At 45.9% G+C, this 18543-nt stretch overlaps 1 protein-coding gene across 1 annotated transcript; it reads right to left on the minus strand.

The window, feature by feature from the left end:
• Positions 1 to 10849: 10849 nt before the first annotated feature.
• LOC134215097 (nose resistant to fluoxetine protein 6-like) lies at positions 10850 to 13657 on the minus strand. The gene is made up of 6 exons (XM_062694349.1): positions 13482 to 13657; positions 13231 to 13423; positions 12994 to 13170; positions 12635 to 12917; positions 11490 to 12576; positions 10850 to 11435 (listed from the first exon to the last, which is right to left on the minus strand). The coding sequence occupies exons 1-6, from the start codon at positions 13621 to 13623 to the stop codon at positions 11416 to 11418; spliced, it is 1902 nt and encodes a 633-aa protein (XP_062550333.1). The 5' UTR covers positions 13624 to 13657; the 3' UTR covers positions 10850 to 11415.
• Positions 13658 to 18543: the final 4886 nt, after the last annotated feature.

An 18543-nucleotide genomic window follows, 5' to 3' on the forward strand; every position in this document is an offset into this window, starting at 1 on the left:
TACTAAAATGTCTATAACTCGGAATTGGGAACGAATTTCGCTTATCCCAACTGACAATCTCTTTGAAATTTATCAAGGAATGTTCCTAGATAATTTCATGGACCTACTATTTCCCAAATTTGACTTAAGCTCTAAATACTGAACTATTGTAGAATTGAAATTTTCGCTTCTCAGTACCTCTCTCCGAGGATTTGAGACACAAAGGAACCGATTTTCGCAAAACCAAACTGACAAAAGTTTTGAATTTTTCCAACGATCATTTTGATGTAATAAAAAGTATATGTCACCGCAATAAATTTTGCAGGAAGCTCTTTTTACTTCAACCAAGTTTTTTAAATTCCATACAAAAGTTACCATTTCGGGAGAGCAGCCAACAGCATATTTTCTTGTGGCGCACGGCAGGAAAGGAGCGATGATAGCGATAGAAAGTCCGTCAACTTTGTATCTAGCGTGACACAAGGAAAAAGCGTATTCCTATTTGTGAACACGTGGATACCAAATATATAAATTGAAATCTCACATAGGAATGAGATGAGGTAAACAATTGAAAATAAATAAGACAAATAAAAAAATAAAACAAATAAGCAAAATAAAATAATTAAGACAAATAAAGCAAATATAACAAATAGGACAAATAAGACAGACAAGAAAAATTCCTGCGGAAGTCCCTCCAGGTGTTCCTCCAGAAGTGCCTCCAGTGCTGCCTCCAGAAGCCCCTCCGGGAATTCCTCCGGAAGTTCCTCCAACAATTTCTTCGGAAGTTCCTCCGGGAATTCCTTCAGAAGTTCCTCCAGGAATTCCTCCGGAAGTTTCTCCGGAAGTTCCTCCAGAAATTCCTCAGAAAGTTCCTCCAGGAATTCCTCCGGAAGTTCCTCCAGGAATTCCTCAGGAAGTTCCTCCGGGAATTCCTCCGGAAGTTCCTCCGGGAATTCCTCCGGAAGTTCCTCCGGGAATTCCTTCGGAAGTTCCTCCGGGAATTCCTCCGGAAGTTCCTCCGGGAATTCCTCCGGAAGTTCCTCCGGGAATTCCTCCGGAAGTTCCTCCGGGAATTCCTCCGGAAGTTCCTCCGGGAATTCCTCCAGAAGTGCCTCCAGTACTGCCTCCAAAAGCCCCTCCGGGAATACCTCCGGAAGTTCCTCCGAGAACTCCTTCGGAAGTTCCTCCGGGAATTCCTTCAGTAGTTCCTCCAGGAATTCCTCCGGAAGTTTCTCCGGAAGTTCCTCCAGAAATTCCTCAGAAAGTTCCTCCAGGAATTCCTCCGGAAGTTCCTCCAGGAATTCCTCCGGAAGTTCCTCCAGGAATTCCTCCGGAAGTTCCTCCGGAAGTTTCTCCGGAAGTTCCTCCAGAAATTCCTCAGAAAGTTCCTCCAGGAATTCCTCCGGAAGTTCCTCCAGGAATTTCTCCGGAAGTTCCTCCAGGAATTCCTCCGAAGCTCCTCCGGGAATTCCTCCGAAGCTCCTCCAAATTCCTCCGGAAGTTCCTCCGGGAATTCCTCCGGAAGTTTTTCCGCGAATATCTCCGGAAGTTCTTCCGGGAATTCCTCCGGAAGTTCCTCCGAAAATTCCTCTGGAAGTTCCTCCTGGATTTCTCCGGAAGTTCCTCCGGAAATTCCTCCGGAAGTTCCTCCGGAAATTCCTCCGGAAGTTCCTCCGAAAATTCCTCCGGAAGTTCCTCCGGAAATTCCTCCGGAAATTCCTCCGGAAGTTCCTCCGGAAATTCCTCCGGAAGTTCCTCCGGAAATTCCTCCGGAAGTTCCTCCGGAAATTCCTCCGGAAGTTCCTCCGGGAATTCCTCCGGAAGTTCCTCCGGGAATTCCTCCGGAAGTTCCTCCGGGAATTCCTCCGGAAGTTCCTCCGAGAATTCCTCCAGAAGTGCCTCCAGTACTGCCTCCAAAAGCCCCTCCGGGAATACCTCCGGAAGTTCCTCCGAGAATTCCTTCGGAAGTTCCTCCGGGAATTCCTTCAGTAGTTCCTCCAGGAATTCCTCCGGAAGTTTCTCCGGAAGTTCCTCCAGAAATTCCTCAGGAAGTTCCTCCAGGAATTCCTCCGGAAGTTCCTCCAGGAATTCCTCCGGAAGTTCCTCCAGGAATTCCTCCGGAAGTTTCTCCGGAAGTTCCTCCAGAAATTCCTCAGAAAGTTCCTCCAGGAATTCCTCCGGAAGTTCCTCCGGGAATTCCTCCGGAAGTTCCTCCGGGAATTCCTCCGGAAGTTCCTCCGGGAATTCCTCCGGAAGTTCCTCCGGGAATTCCTCCGGAAGTTCCTCCGAAATTCCTCCAGAAGCTCCTCCGGAATTCCTCCGGAAGCTCCTCCTCCGAATTCCTCCGGAAGTTCCTCCGGAATTCCTCCGGAAGTTCCTCCGAATTCCTCCGGAAGTTCTTCAGTTCCTCCGAATTCCTCCGGGAGTTCCTCCGGAATTGCCGCCGGAAGTTCCTCCTGGAGTGCCTCCGGAAGTTCCTCCGTGAATTCCTCCGGAAGTTTCTCCGGGAATTCCTCCGGAAGTTGCTCCTGGTATGCCTCCGGAAGTTCCTCCGGGAATTCCTCCGGAAGTTCCTCCGGAATTCCTCCGGAAGTTCCTCCCAATTCCTCCGGAAGTTCCTCCGGGAATTCCTCCGGAAGTTCCTCCGGGAATTCCTCGGAAGTTCCTCCAGAATTCCTCCGGAAGTTCCTCGGGAATTCCTCCGAAGTTCCTCCGAATTCCTCCGGAAGTTCCTCCGGGAATTCCTCCGGAAGTTCCTCCGGAATTCCTCCGGAAGTTCCTCCGGGAATTCCTCCGGAAGTTCCTCCGGGAATTCCTCCGGAAGTTCCTCCGAATTCCTCCGGAAGTTCCTCCAGGAATTCCTCCGGAAGTTCCTCCGGGAATTCCTCCGGAAGTTCCTCCGGAATTCCTCCGGAAGTTCCTCCGGAAGTTCCTCCAATTCCTCCGAAGTTCCTCCAATTCCTCCGGAAGTTCCTCCAATTCCTCCGGAAGTTCCTCGGGAATTCCTCCGGAAGTTCCTCCAGGAATTCCTCCGGAAGTTCCTCCGGGAATTCCTCCGGAAGTTCCTCCGGGAATTCCTCCGGAAGTTCCTCAGGAATTCCTCCGGAAGTTCCTCCGAATTCCTCCGAGTTCCTCCAATTCCTCCGGAAGTTCCTCCGGGAATTCCTCCGGAAGTTCCTCCGGGAATTCCTCCGAAGTTCCTCCAGGAATTCCTCCGAAGTTCCTCCAGGAATTCCTCCGGAAGTTCCTCCAGGAATTCCTCCGGAAGTTCCTCCAGGAATTCCTCGGAAGTTCCTCAGGAATTCCTCCGGAAGTTCCTCCAGGAATTCCTCCGGAAGTTCCTCAGGAATTCCTCCGGAAGTTCCTCCAAATTCCTCCCGAAGTTCCTCCAGGAATTCCTCCGGAAGTTCCTCAGGAATTCCTCCGGAAGTTCCTCCGGAAGTTCCTCCGGGAATTCCTCGGAAGTTCCTCCGGAATTCCTCCGGAAGTTCCTCCGGGAATTCCTCCGGAAGTTCCTGGAATTCCTCCGGTTCCTCGGGAATTCCTCCGGAAGTTCCTCCAATTCCTCCGAATTCCTCGAGGAATTCCTCCAGGAATTCCTCGAGGAATTCCTCCGAAGAATTCCTGGAGGAATTCCTCCGGAATTCCTCGAGGAATTCCTCCGGAAGTTCCTGAATTCCTCGGAAGGAACTTCCTCGGAAGTTCTCGAATTCCTCCGGAAGTTCCTCCAGGAACTTCCGAAGGAATTCTCGGAATTCCTCGGAAGTTCCTCAGGAATTCCTCCGAAGAATTGGAGGAATTCCGAGGAATTCGGAATTCCTCCGAGGAACTTCCGAGGAATTCCTCGGAAGTTCCTCAGGAATTCCTACGGAAGTTCCTCGAGGAATTCTTCCGAAAGTTCCTCAGGAATTCCTGAGGAACTTCCGAGGAATTCCTGAGGAACTTCCGAGGAATTCCTGGAAGAACTTCCGGAGGAATTCCTCCGGAAGTTATGCTGGGAATTCCTGGAGGAACTTCCCCAGGAAATCCTCGGAACTTCCCAGGAATTTCACTGGAAGTTCCTTGAGGAATTTCTGAGGAACTTCCGGAGGAATTCCTGGAGGAACCTTGGAGGAATTCCTGAGGAACTTCCGAGGAATTCCTCCGGAAGAACTTCCTGAGGAATTCCTCCAGGAAGTTCGTCTGAAAACTTCCGGAGGAATTCCCGGAGGAACTTCCGGAAGAATTCCTGGAGGAATTTCCGGAAGAATTCCTGGAGGAACTTCCGGATGAATTCCTGGGGTAACTTCCAGAGGAATTCCTGGAGGAAATTCCGAAGAAATTCCCGAAGGAACTTTCGGAGGAACTTCCGGAGGATTTCCTGGAGGATCTCCCGGAGGAACTTCCGAAGGAATTCTTGGAGGAACTTCCGGAGGAACTTCCGGAATTTTCGAAGGAATTTCTGGAGGAACTTCCGGAGGAATTTCTGGAGGAACTTCCGGAGGAATTCCTGGAGGAACTTCCGGAGGAATTCCTGGAGGAACTTCCGGAGGAATTCCTGGAGGAACTTCCGGAGGAATTCCTGGAGGAACTTCCGGAGGAATTCCTGGAGGAACTTCCGGAGGAATTCCTGGAGGAGGAGGAGGAATTCCTGGAGGAACTTCCGGAGGAATTCCTGGAGGAACTTCCGGAGGAATTCCTGGAGGAACTTCCGGAGGAATTCCTGGAGGAACTTCCGGAGGAATTCCTGGAGGAATTCCTGGAGGAACTTCCGGAGGAATTCCTGGAGGAACTTCCGGAGGAATTTCTGGAGGAACTTCCGGAGGAATTCCTGGAGGAACTTCCGGAGGAATTCCTGGAGGAACTCCGGAGAAATTCCTGGAGGAACTTCCGGATGAATTCCTGGAAGAACTTCCGGATGAATTCCTGGAGGAACGTCCGGAGGAATTCCTGGAAGAACTTCCGGTGGAATTCCTCGAAAAACTTCCAGAGGAATTCCTGGAGGAACTTCCGGAGGAATTCCTGGAGGAACTTCCGGAGGAATTCCTGGAGGAACTTCCGGAGGAATTCCTGGAGGAACTTCCGGAGGAATTCCTGGAGGAACTTCCGGAGGAATTCCTGGAGGAACTTCCGGAGGAATTCCTGGAGGAACTTCCGGAGGAATTCCTGGAGGAACTTCCGGAGGAATTCCTGGAGGAACTTCCGGAGGAATTCCTGGAGGAACTTCCGGAGGAATTCCTGGAGGAACTTCCGGAGGAATTCCTGGAGGAACTTCCGGAGGAATTCCTGGAGGAACTTCCGGAGGAATTCCTGGAGGAACTTCCGGAGGAATTCCTGGAGGAACTTCCGGAGGAATTCCTGGAGGAACTTCCGGAGGAATTCCTGGAGGAACTTCCGGAGGAATTCCTGGAGGAACTCCGGAGGAATTCTGGAGGAACTTCCGGAGGAATTCCTGGAGGAACTTCCGGAGGAATTCCTGGAGGAACTTCCGGAGGAATTCCTGGAGGAACTTCCGGAGGAATTCCTGGAGGAACTTCCGGAGGAATTCCTGGAGGAACTTCCGAGGAATTCCTGGAGGAACTTCCGGAGGAATTCCTGGAGGAACTTCCGGAGGAATTCCTGGAGGAACTTCGGAGGAATTCCTGGAGGAACTTCCGGAGGAATTCCTGGAGGAACTTCCGGAGGAATTCCTGGAGGAACTCGGAGGAATTCCTGGAGGAACTTCGGAGGAATTCCTGGAGGAACTTCCGGAGGAATTCCTGGAGGAACTTCCGGAGGAATTCCTGGAGGAACTTCCGGAGGAATTCCTGGAGGAACTTCCGGAGGAATTCCTGGAGGAACTTCCGGAGGAATTCCTGGAGGAACTTCCGGAGGAATTCCTGGAGGAACTTCCGGAGGAATTTCTTCGGAATTTCCTCCAGGAATTCCTTCGGAACTTCCTCCAGGAATTCTTTCGGAACTTCCTCCAGGAATTCCTTCGGAACTTCCTCCAGGAATTCTTTCGGAACTTCCGGAGGAATTCCTGGAGAAACTTTCGGAGGAATTCCTGGTGGAGCTTCCGGAGGAATACCTGGAGGAACTTCCGGAGGAATTCCTGGAGGAACTTCCAGAGGAATTCTTGGAGGAACTTTCGGAGGAATTCCTGGAGGAACTTCCGGAGGAACTCCTGGGGGAACTTCCGGAGGAACTTCCGAAGGAATTCCTGGAGGAACTTCCAAAGGAATTCCTGGAGGAACTTCCGAAGGAATTCCTGGAGGAACTTCCGCAGGAATTCCTGAATGAATTTCCGAAGGAATTTTTGGAGGAACTTCTGATCTAATTCCTGGAGGAACTTCCGAAGGAATTTCTGGAGGAACTTCCGAAGGAATTTCTGGTGGAACTTCCGAAGGAATTTCTGGAGGAACTTCCGAAGGAATTCCTGGAGGAAGTTTCGAAGGAATTCCTAGAGGAACTTCCGAAGGAATTCTTGGAGGAACTTCCGAAGGATTTCTTGGAGGAAGTGCCGAAGGAATTCCTGGAGGAAGTTCCGAAGGAATTCCTGGAGGAAGTTCCGAAGAAATTCCTGAAGGAAGTTCCGAAGGAAATCCTGGAGGAAGTTCCGAAGGAATTCCTGGAGGAAGTTCCGAAGGAATTAATGGAGGAAGTTCCGAAGGAATTCCTGGAGGAAGTTCCAAAGGAATTCTTGGAGGAACTTCCGAAGGAAATCCTGGAGGAACTTACGAAGGAATTCCTGGAGGAACTTACGAAGGAATTCCTGGAGGAACTTACGAAGGAATTCCTGGAGGAACTACCGAAGGAATTCCTGGAGGAACTTTCGAAGGAATTTTTTGAGGAACTTCCGAAGGAATTCCTGGAGGAACTTCCGAAGGAATTTTTTGAGGAACTTCCGAAGGACTTCCGATGGAATTCCTGGAGGGACTTCCGATGGAATTCCTGGAGGGACTTCCGAAGGAATTCCAGGAGGAATTTCCGAAGGAATTCCTGGAGGAACTTCCGAAGGAATTCCTGGAGGAACTTCCGATGGAATTCCTGGAGGGACTTCCGATGGAATTCCTGGAGGGACTTCCGAAGGAATTCCAGGAGGAATTTCCGAAGGAATTCCTGGAGAAACTTCCGAAGGAATTCCTGGAGGAACTTCCGAAGGAATTCTTGGAGGAACTTCCGAAGGAATTCCTGGAGAAACTTCCGAAGGAATTCCTGGAGGAACTTCCGAAGGAATTCTTGGAGGAACTTCCGAAGGAATTGCTGGAGGAACTTCCGAAGGAATTCCTGGAAGACTTTTCGAAGGAATTTCTGGAGGAACTTCCGAAGGAATTCCTGGAGGAACATACGAAGGAAATCCTGAAGGAACTTCCGAAGGAATTCCTGGAGGAACTTCCGAAGGAATTCCTGGAGGAACTTCCGAAGGAATTCCTGGAGGAACTTCCGAAGGAACTCCTGGAGGAACTTCCGAAGGAACTCCTGGAGGAACTTCCGAAGGAATTCCTGGAGGAACTTCCGAAGGAATTCCTGGAGGAACTTCCGAAGGAATTCCTGGAGGAACTTCCGAAGGAATTCCTGGAGGAACTTCCGAAGGAATTCCTGGAGGAACTTCCGAAGGAATTCCTGGAGGAACTTCCGAAGGAATTCCTGGAGGAACTTCCGAAGGAATTCCTGGAGGAACTTCCGAAGGAATTCCTGGAGGAACTTCCGAAGGAATTCCTGGAGGAACTTTCGAAGGAATTCCTGGAGGAACTTCCGAAGGAATTCCTGGAGGAACTTCCGAAGGAATTCCTGGAGGAACTTCCGAAGGAATTCCTGGAGGAACTTCCGAAGGAATTCCTGGAGGAACTTCCGAAGGAATTCTTGGAGGAACTTCCGAAGGAATTCTTGGAGGAACTTCCGAAGGAATTCCTGGAGGAACTTCCGAAGGAATTCCTAGAGGAACTTCCGAAGGAATTCCTAGAGGAACTTCCGAAGGAATTCCTGGAGGAACTTCCGAAGGAATTCCTGGAGGAACTTCCGAAGGAATGCTTGGAGAAACTTACTTTATTTTTCTTCTTAGTCTTATCTATCTTATTTGTCTTATTTGTCATATTTGCCTTATTTGTCTTATTTATCTTATTAGTCTTATTTGTCTAATTTGTCTTATTTTTCTTATTTGTCTTACTTACACCAGCACCACTGTTATCACACAAATACTTTTCAAAGCTTGTGTGGAAACCTTGTACAGAAATCCTCTCACGATATTTTCTAATGTTGTTCTAGAAACGGCTCATGTTTTCATTTTTCAAAACCAGCTGGAGTTTGTTTATTTTGATTTCCTCATTGCGTGATTGGTCGGCGCTGCTGCTGTTCGCTCGCCGAACCAGTGTTGCCACATATTTTTCTAACCTCACCTTTATTTTCAGGCGTAAAAATCTTTTTCATCTTTATATGTGAGCAAAAAATCTTGAAAAAAAATCTTGATGTAGTTAAGGCTGAAGCGCATTTCATCCGTTCATCATTTCGCTCGTCGAACTCGATAATTTTTCTGTGCTTTCGACAGCTGCTGACAAATGAGGGATTAGCAGAAAATTTTTGATGAACTTTCTTAACAATGGAAATGCCAGCTTTCCATCTCACCGTTAACTATCCAGCAATTTCGCCCATCTTGTCATCATATCGTCCTGCTCTTCAATCTGAATTACTTTGCAAATGATTGCGGCCCTGAGAACTTTTTCTTTCTCTCTCGAAGCATTCAAGTTAAAGCGTTTGGTTATTTGTTTCTCCAAGTCCTCGTAGAAATTACATGCGATTGAATAGAAAGTTTTCTTCTTCTTCGTTTTCTCACGGAAATATTGTTCAAAGTTTGGAAAACAGTTGTCTTTGGTGTTTTTAAGAAAGCCATCTTCACAGATGTTGGAAAGGCGAATCAGCAAAAATGATGGTAACATGTTCGTGAACTCAGGGCTTTCCTTTTGACTATACTGATTGAAGCGTTTGCCATCTAGTTGCTGAAGGATGCAATTGTTCCATCGGCTGACCTTCAGAATGCTTTGAATCATGGCATACTCCTTCGAACGTTTTAGGCTGCATGACAAGTAGCTGTAGATATCGTGTCGTGCCGTGTCTCAACTGCCCCGAATACGACGGCAGCTTTACAAACGCGTAACTTGCACAGAAAGCCAAAGAACAATCAAAGCAGGTAAGTCGTTATTCAGCAGTCGCATGTCAGACCTGTTCGACCTCATCATAACTGCACCATTCGAACCGAAACCGACGAGATGTTTCTTATAAAAAAATCAACCTTCATGGAACTGTTGGACAACGACACTGTAGATGGTTCAACTGTTGGATAGGTGAAGTTCTACCGCTTTGTAGAAATAATCTCCCACATAATAATAAATATCTAAATAAATCAAATCTGGTAAGTACAAAGTAACTGAACAGAAATTGAAAGCGACATTTTGACTGAGTGAAAGCTAACTTAACGGCCAAGATAGGAAAAAAAAGAAAACTATAATTTAAAAAGATCAAAAATTTCAAAAAATCTTTAATCTTTATATAAAGATATCTTTATCAAAAAATGTTAAAAAATCTTTATAAATAAGATAAATCTTTATATGTGGCAACACTGCGCCGAACCACTGCATGAGTGATAAATTTCTTCTCCATTGTTGCCAATTCCTTTTGTTCTCCGTTAACGCAAATTCTCAAGCAATTGTAAACTGCATAATGATGAAATAATTTTGGCGACACTGACAGCGTCATTCTGGCGGGCTGAATTGGGCAATTTTCTCTCTCAGAGAGTGCTACCACGTGCTTTTTTAACGGAAAACCCTTCCCTCAGACCTTAATATGTAGTTTAGGGTGAAAAGCGTTTCTTCTCCACAACACTTTTCGTAAAACGAAAAGTTCTCCACTGGTCCACTGGGTGTTGTGTAAATGTCCTGTCCGTTGTCCCATGCTAGATGTTAAGTGTTCAGTCTGTGAGACCTCTGGTCGAAGACGGTGATCCTGTCTTTTGTCATTTTGGCGGGCTGAATTGGGCAATTTTCTCTCAGAGAGTGCTACCACGTACATTTTTAACGGAAAACCCTTTCCTCAGACCTTAAAAATGCTTAGAGGCGTCAAAACATATGGGTTCTTTTTAAAAGTTGACCTTAAATAAGCCAAAGAATCGATTGAGCAAATACAAATTTTAACGGGAAAGGTCAATACTATGCGATATAATCATGAAAAGAGTTTCATCTAAATCAAGACTGAACTACCGAGTGGAAATACATTCCTTCCTGATCTATCCGCTAGTATACTTTTCTCAGAAAGTCTATGCTGCAGAAATCGGTGTTACTGGATGTCAGGAAATTTCTCGGTTTCAATCATCAGAGCCATCTTCAGACTAAAACGAAAACTTCGAACTTTAATAATGCTTCAGGATATATATACAGGACTGCTTATTCTAAATTTTAACAATTTTTGGGTATTGCCTTTCTGCCCGCACCCATCAAGCAGCCGTATGGGTTCGGTGCGCGCGTACAGAACGTGGTGCTGCTTAATCTAGCTAGCATAAACAAATCGAACTGACCTATACTGGTAGTGCGCTGTACTGAGGCTGTACAGGACGCGTCACTGTATAAATCACTTGTATTGAATCCCGTACTGCGATTACGTCTTATGCAACCAATCCACCTTCACTAAGTTTTTAATCCGGTACCGTTATTGGGCCTATAACCTATTGAACAGAAGAGAACCCTATACTCACAAAGAAAAACTATAGTTCCGGTAACTCAGGACAGGACAGGCTATATACTAACATCAACTGCAGTTCTCTTTATTTAAATAACAGGTATACTGCCGCTAACCGCAAGTCAGACTTATCTGTATATGGACGCCATATCCAGATAAGTTTGACTTGCGGTTAGCGGCAGTATATACAATACATAATTAACAGTAATTACTTATTCTACAAAAGAACACAGCCATATCTACTGCCGTTTACTTCTAATCAATTTTTCGTCTACAGTAAGATGTCGCACACAAATCAGTGAGGAAAAGCTTTGATTACCTTTGGATAATTAAGCCGTAACCACGGTTTACGCAAGAATTGAGCGGAAAATGTTTGTCAATTGTCAACTTTTCTCAGTATTAGCCACTTGATGTGGACATTATCTACAATATTTGGAAACTCAATTTGAAGCAAGAATATATCTAGATCTAGTGTGTGAATAATTAGGAGTATTGACCTATACTGCTATCACATGGCTTATAACCTATTCAGATTACGCCATTTATGATAATAAATATCATGCTAAAGAATAACTTGATACCAATCCCCATACATTTAATTTGCTTTCTCCACTTTAACATGATATTTATTATGGCGTAATCTGAATAGGCTTGGTATTACATAAATGAAGATAAACAAATAATTATTACATTATTCTTTTAGAAATATGATTTTCCCGTTTGTTGCCATGCATTTGTTGCGCAAATCTCATGTTACGACGATGACTTCTTATCTGAAATTATGACAATCATAAGTGAAAAAGCCAATCATCTTGGCATCGACTCACCTTTCCGCACGATTAATGCATCTAAATTTCCAAACGGAATTTCAAAGCACAATGTCCACACAACAGCAGCCAAAACCGTCAAACAGAACTCTCCCCAGAAGGTATGTATGGCTCGAAAATCGCTGAAGGAACGCACGGTTCGCGTCGAAGCCGTCAGCACCGTTTGCATTGGCAAGTGCAACAAATACAAGCAGTACGATAGTTTACCCAGCGGCTGCCAAACTCGTAGCGAGAGAACACTGTTCACCGGTCCGCCGTATCCATTGGCGCAAGCGAAGATGATCCACGCAACACCGCAAGCCCAGACCACGTGCTTCAGGGACTCAAATAGTGCGTCGTAGATCTGAGGATGTGTTCCAGCGACGGGTTGATTGACATAATGGGTTCCAACGATAATTCCAACTAGTGCCACCATTGAAAGCGTCCATCCGAGGACAACTCGTGACTTTCTCAAACGAACGGTTGCTGATCTATTTCGATGAAAAATATATCCGGTAATGACTCCAACCATCCATGCACCCATCCGCGTATGCGTAGGCACATATGTGAGACTATCACGGTTTATGTCCGTTATAAGTACACTTCCGGGCAAATTGTACACCATGAACATTACGAAGCTGCTGATCACTGATGTTAGTATCAACAATCCAACCGGTATAAACATTATTTTCCCCCATTTCCACAGAGGATAAATCAACAATGGTGAAATTAGAAACAGCTGCATATCCACGGAGAGGTACCAGGAATGCCCGAGGCATATTTGGTCAGAGTTTACGTAGTTTTGCACATAAAGCAACGCCGACCACCAATACTGGTTACACTGATTAACAGATAACGCGAATGAAGTGCTCCACAGCGGACCTGAACTAATGCCAGGCATTATTCCTACTGTGAACAGAATCAACGCGGCGAAGACCGGCGTTAGCCGTATGTACCGATGAAGATACATCACCGGAACATTGAGAAACCTAGTCCGATCAAGTTCCCTCATTTGACTCCAAACGATGAGCAGTCCGCTCAACAGGAAAAATGTGTCCACGGAGAGGGGTCCGGCAATGATGAGAGTGCTGTGAAACGAATCGATCCACTGCGAAAGAGAATTTAGAGATTACTTGAACATAGTTGGAATGAGCTACGGAACTCACTCTAAGAGTGTCTATCGGGTTGATCAATGGTGAAGAGTTATAAACCAGGTAAGTGTGGGCAAATATGATCCACGTGATTGCCAACACTCGCACACCATGAATGCAATCAATTGTGTTTGATCTACCGTTCGCAGGTCTTGCTGACGTTTTCATCAAGCTGAGCCAATTGGAGTATATCGAAAATGCGATGAAAACAGGACTAGATTTTCCAGGTTTTCCCAATCTAAATATTTCGTACACAGTGCTGGCAATAACTAACGCCAGGATTACCGAAAAAAGTGTTCTGGAATTGAAAGATCATGAAATAATGAGTTATGTATAATATAAATATAAAAAGTTATGAGGAAATTAAAACTCACATTGCTGTTATTCTAGCTGCATTAAAGGTGAAGATATCTTCATCCGTTTCACATTGAATAAGAACATCATTAGTATTAACATGGTACATTGTATTTAACAATAAAGCTACTGGTTCTTTTAGAATCTGCTCACTACAGTGACGTGGGACACATAAGCCCACTACCACTCCGTCGTTCCTGAAAAAATCAAAGTACTTCAAATAAACTTATATTTAAATAAGTTTAAAAAATTCTTGCCCTCCTGTGTCGATGAAAAATCGATTTTCAGGCTCAGGTAACTGTCTTGGCACGATCGCCATACAGTATTTTCCAGTGATTAATCCAACTTCCGCATGCTGGTAGCGATACTCATCACACTGATCATATCCGCCGAAGTCGTATCGATTGCCGGAAAACTGCCCCGAAGGCCACCTTCCCCAGGAATCGAACACTGCAAATGAAGTTTGATTATCTATCATGGGTAGTCGCTACTTTGTAACACATCTCACGTCGCAAAGCCCATATTTCACTTGCATTTACTCCATGTAGAAAAGCCTGCAACTGTTGACTGCAAAGGCCATCGTCATGAGCTTTCACCATATTTACAACGATCAACAACGCGATCAGCGTGAACTTCACGGATTGGTTCATTGAAGAAACGATAAAAATCGGAAAGAGAACAAACTTCCCGGAAAGTAGACTTGCAACTGAGCAAATTGGATGCACTTACTCAAAGTCATCCAATAAATTAAGATTTGTAGGTCATTGACCGAGAACAATCGCAAATACGAAATAGGCTATTATTGATAAAATGCTCCACTTGTCGTGTCACATTGATGGATGGAGTGGCGGATTTGATTTATATAGCGATCATGCGATAAGAATGATAAGAACCTTATCAGCGCAGTTGAGTATATGCTCATTCATTGTTCAATCGACGTCATCGTATCGTATTGAGTAGAATAAAATAGTTTGTCTCTTAGGTGGCTCCGGAATAGATAAGAAAAACGCAACGCGAAAAACTATCAGCGTAGCAGATGTAATTATAATTAACAGTTTTAAAGTTTGCTAATACCTGACCCGCGACATACGGCTGAAAATGTCGTTCGTCCGAAATGACGCTAAAAATACTGTTTGGCCGAAATGGTCATTTAGTAGAATAGGCTGTTTGTCCCTTTTGGCCGTATGTCGCTTTCAGCCATACGAAGTTTCGGCCAAATGGAATTCGGCTGGATGACTTTCAGATCATCGCGTTATTCGGTCAAGTGGCTTTTGACCAAACGACGGGAAGGGTCTCCGGCCTAAAACCATTTGACCGAAAGCCACAAAGCAGAAAATTTAATATGTTTGGCCGAATATGTCATTTGACAAACCATTAAGCCAAAACCCATTTGGCTAAAAATGTCATTTGGCCGAAATACAGTAGACGTTCGATAACTGCAAGTCATTTGACTGCAATGCTTTTTAACTGCAATTCGATAGTTGCAACAGTTTTGCAGTTAACGGACCGCTAAACTTCAAACTGATGTCAGACTCAATGGCAGCTGCATTGCGCTGCACATTTAGATGCACTTTTATTGCATCTGACGTCGATTGACAATTGTGGTATCCGCGTGTGTTAAGCACGAAGGTGTATACAAGACTAATTTCTCTTCAATTGCACTGCCCAGCATGCAATTGCTGTTGCACTACTACTTAAATAGTGTGGCATACGTGGATGTACTTCATGGATACTACCTAGAGCAGATCAACATGATATGGCGTATATATCAACGAGATACCTGTCACCACATCCCCTTTCTATAAATTATATATTAACAAATAGCAGTCAAATATAATAAAGCATTCATAACACACTAAACGTTCAGCAGCTTGTGCGTCATTCGTTTGAGTCACGTTAACAATCCATAATAAGGATAAATACTCGAGAGTATCGATATAATATTTCGTTAGAACCTTCAAACATTACATTTCAAGCGTAGCTCACTGATTGGTAAATTGCAATCAAGTAAAATTCAAATAGATGATAACACCTGTACCATTTTCAAGCAGATTGATGTATCCAGAAATACGTGGTATATTGACTAAAAGAATTCGACGCAGGTGTTTCGATAATCAAACTGAAAATAATTGCAATTTTAGGCTCAGTTTCGTTTAATATTTGTATTGCAACTTAAATTGATTAATTAATTATTTTAACTATTCTACTCTGCTTTAATACCAAATATCCCTTAAAAATAGGTATGGCCAACATACCTTTCTTTGATGCTTATCTCCAATTGGTAGTAACATTTGTCTGATAATTATACCCAACGCATTACAATTAGTTTATTGTATATCCAAGCCTTGCCTCAACATTGGTACATTCCATGGTGGCTTTAGTCGCCTCAATTCAGCACGGTCCGTGGCTGTATGTCGCCAGCCACGCAGTCTTCCGAGGGTCCGCAAACAGCCTTTTTGTGCCCATCAGATCGCTGTCGAGAACCATTTTTACCTGGTGACAATCCGACATTCTGGCTACGGCTACCGCAGTCCTCCGACCACCCGCCGCGGTGTGAACGATGGCTGGTTCTCCCAACTTTGATGCAACTCGTATTTTTTTTATATTTTTATTACGGAGATCTTCAGCCCTAGGCTGACTCGTCTCCGAACTCGTATTTCATTCGCCCTTCTTAAGCACTGTCCTTTCGAAAATTCCAAATTCTCCTTAATCCTCTATTAGCATCGTTCAGGTTCCGTGTCCGAAGATGGTCACCGGTCTAACCTCCGTTTTGGAACTAGTCATCTTAGTACGGCGGTGAACTCAATTCGATCGGAGTCCAAAGTATGTACGACTTCCTGCTACAACGAACTTCTCCGCTAGCTCCGCAATCGGAGTCCACCAGTTAGCCCAAGTACACGAGCTCTTCAACCATTCCAACCACGTCACAAACTATACAAATTCGTATTTATGTCTTTAAGCTGTATTTGAATATATATTTTTTTAAATAGATACAATTCTGATCGCACATAACATGTGTGAGCAAGTATCTTGAATATTTATTGCTGAAATCACAGTAGCAAACTCAATTCAAAAGTTTTTATAAGCATATAGTGCCAAATACTTTATAACTGATTTATTTATTTATCATCAGACTAAGGCCGGAGTGGCCTGTGCTGCACATAAAAGACTTCTCCATTCAGCTCGGTTCAAGGCTGCACTTCGCCAACCACGCAGTCTGCGGAGGGTCCGCAAGTCGTCCTCCACCTGATCGATCCACCTTGCCCGCTGTGCACCTCGCCTTCTTGTTCCCGTCGGATCGTTGTCGAGAACCATTTTCACCGGATTACTGTCCGACATTCTGGCTACGTGCCCGGCCCACCGCAGTCTTCCGATTTTTGATGTGAACGATAGATGGTTCTCCCAACAGCTGATGCAACTCGTGGTTCATTCGCCTCCTCCACGTACCGTCCGCCATCTGCACCCCACCATAGATGGTACGCAACACTTTCCTTTCGAAAACTCCCAGTGCGCGTTGGTCCTCCACGAGCATCGTCCAGGTCTCGTGTCCGTAGAGAACTACCGGTCTTATAAGCGTTTTGTAGATAGTCAGTTTGGTACGGCGGCGAACTCTATTCGATCGGAGCGTCTTGCGGAGTCCAAAGTACGTACGATTTCCAGCCACTGTGCGTCTCCGAATTTCTCTGCTGGTATCGTTATCGGCGGTCACCAGTGAGCCCAAGTACACGAATTCTTCAACCACCTCGATTTCGTCACCACCGATAGAAACTCGTGGTGGGTGGCTCACATTGACCTCTCTTGAGCCTCTTCCTATCATGTACTTCGTCTTCGACGTGTTGATGACTAGTCCAATCCGTTTAGCTTCGCTTTTCAGTCTGATGTAGGCTTCCTCCATCCTCTCAAAGTTACGTGCCATGATATCAATGTCGTCGGCGAAGCCAAATAACTGGACGGACTTCGTGAAAATCGTACCACTCGTGTCAATCCCTGCCCTTCGTATTACTCCCTCCAAAGCGATGTTGAATAGCAGACACGAAAGACCATCACCTTGCCGTAACCCTCTACGGGTTTCGAAGGGACTCGAGAATGCCCCTGAAACTCGAACTACGCACATCACCCGATCCATCGTCGCCTTGATCAACCGTATCAGTTTATCCGGAAATCCGTTTTCGTGCATTAGCTGCCATAGCTGGTCCCGATTGATTGTATCATATGCGGCTTTGAAGTCGATAAATAGATGATGTGTGGGCACGTTGTATTCGCGGCACTTCTGCAATACCTGACGTATGGCGAACACCTGGTCTGTGGTAGAGCGTTCACCCATAAATCCCGCCTGGTACTGCCCCACGAACTCTCTTGCAATTGGTGTTAGTCGACGGCATAAAATTTGGGAGAGTACCTTGTAGGCGGCGTTCAGCAATGTGATTGCGCGGTAGTTGCTACAATCCAGCTTATCGCCCTTTTGTAGATGGGACACACGACACCTTCCATCCACTCCTGCGGCAGAACTTCATCCTCCCAAACCTTGGTAATCACACAGAGCAGTGCTCTAGCCAGTGCTTCACCACCGTGTTTAAACAGCTATCCTGGCAGTTGGTCAACTCCAGGGGCTTTGTTGTTTTTCAGCCGGCCGATCTCCTCCTGGATTTCCTGGAGATTCGGAGCCGGAAGTCGCATGTCCTGCGCGCGTGCTCCTAGGTTCATTACCATACCGCCACCGTTGTCTGCCATATCGCCATTCAGGTGCTCTTCGTAGTGCTGCCGCCACCTTTGGATCACCTCACGCTCGTTCGTAAGAAGGTTCCCGTTTATGTCCTTACACATATCGGGCTGTGGCACGTGGCCCTTACGTGAACGGTTCAACTTCTCATAGAACTTTCGTGCGTTATTAGCGCGGTACAGTTCCTCCGTCTCTTCACGGTCTCGATCTTCCTGCTGGCGCTTTTCCTCCGGAAAATCGGGTTTTGTCTGTTCCGCGCCCGTTTGTATCGTGCCTCGTTCGCCCTCGTGCGGTGTTGCAGCAATCTCGCCCATGCTGCATTCTTCTCCTCAACTAACTGCTCACATTCGCCGTCATACCAGTCGTTTCTCTGATCCGGAGCCACCGTGCCTAGTGCAGCGGTTGCGGTGCTTCCAATGGCGGATCGAATATCTCTCCAGCCATCTTCAAGAGATGCTGCGCCTAGCTGCTCTTCCGTTGGGAGTGCCACTTCCAGCTGCTGCGTGTAGTCTTGGGCTAGTCTACCGTCTTGTAGCCGCCCAATGTTAAGCCGCGGCGGACGACTCCGACGCGTGTTGATCACCGTCGAGAGTTTTGAGCGCAGACATACTGCGACGAGGTAGTGGTCGGATTCAATATTCGCACTGCGGTAAGTGCGTACGTTCGTGATGTCGGAGAAGAATTTACCGTCGATTAGAACGTGGTCGATTTGGTTTTCCGTTACTTGATTAGGTGATTTCCATGTGGCCTTGTGGATATTCTTACGGTGGAAGAAAGTGCTTCGGACTACCATTCCGCGGGAGGCTGCAAAGTTTATGCATCGTTGGCCGTTGTCGTTCGATACGGTATG

This window comes from Armigeres subalbatus, chromosome 1 (genome assembly GCF_024139115.2).
Source record: "Armigeres subalbatus isolate Guangzhou_Male chromosome 1, GZ_Asu_2, whole genome shotgun sequence".
Lineage (NCBI taxonomy): Eukaryota > Metazoa > Arthropoda > Insecta > Diptera > Culicidae > Armigeres > Armigeres subalbatus.

Coding starts and splice junctions, on each gene's coding strand:
- LOC134215097 (XM_062694349.1), bottom strand. CDS start 13,623: ATGAACCAATCCGTGAAGTTCACGCTGATCGCGTTGTTGATCGTTGTA. Junction 13,171..13,230: donor TTTTTCATCGACACAGGAGG/GCAAGAATTTTT, acceptor TGATTTTTTCAG/GAACGACGGAGTGGTAGTGG. Junction 11,436..11,489: donor TGCATTAATCGTGCGGAAAG/GTGAGTCGATGC, acceptor TCATAATTTCAG/ATAAGAAGTCATCGTCGTAA.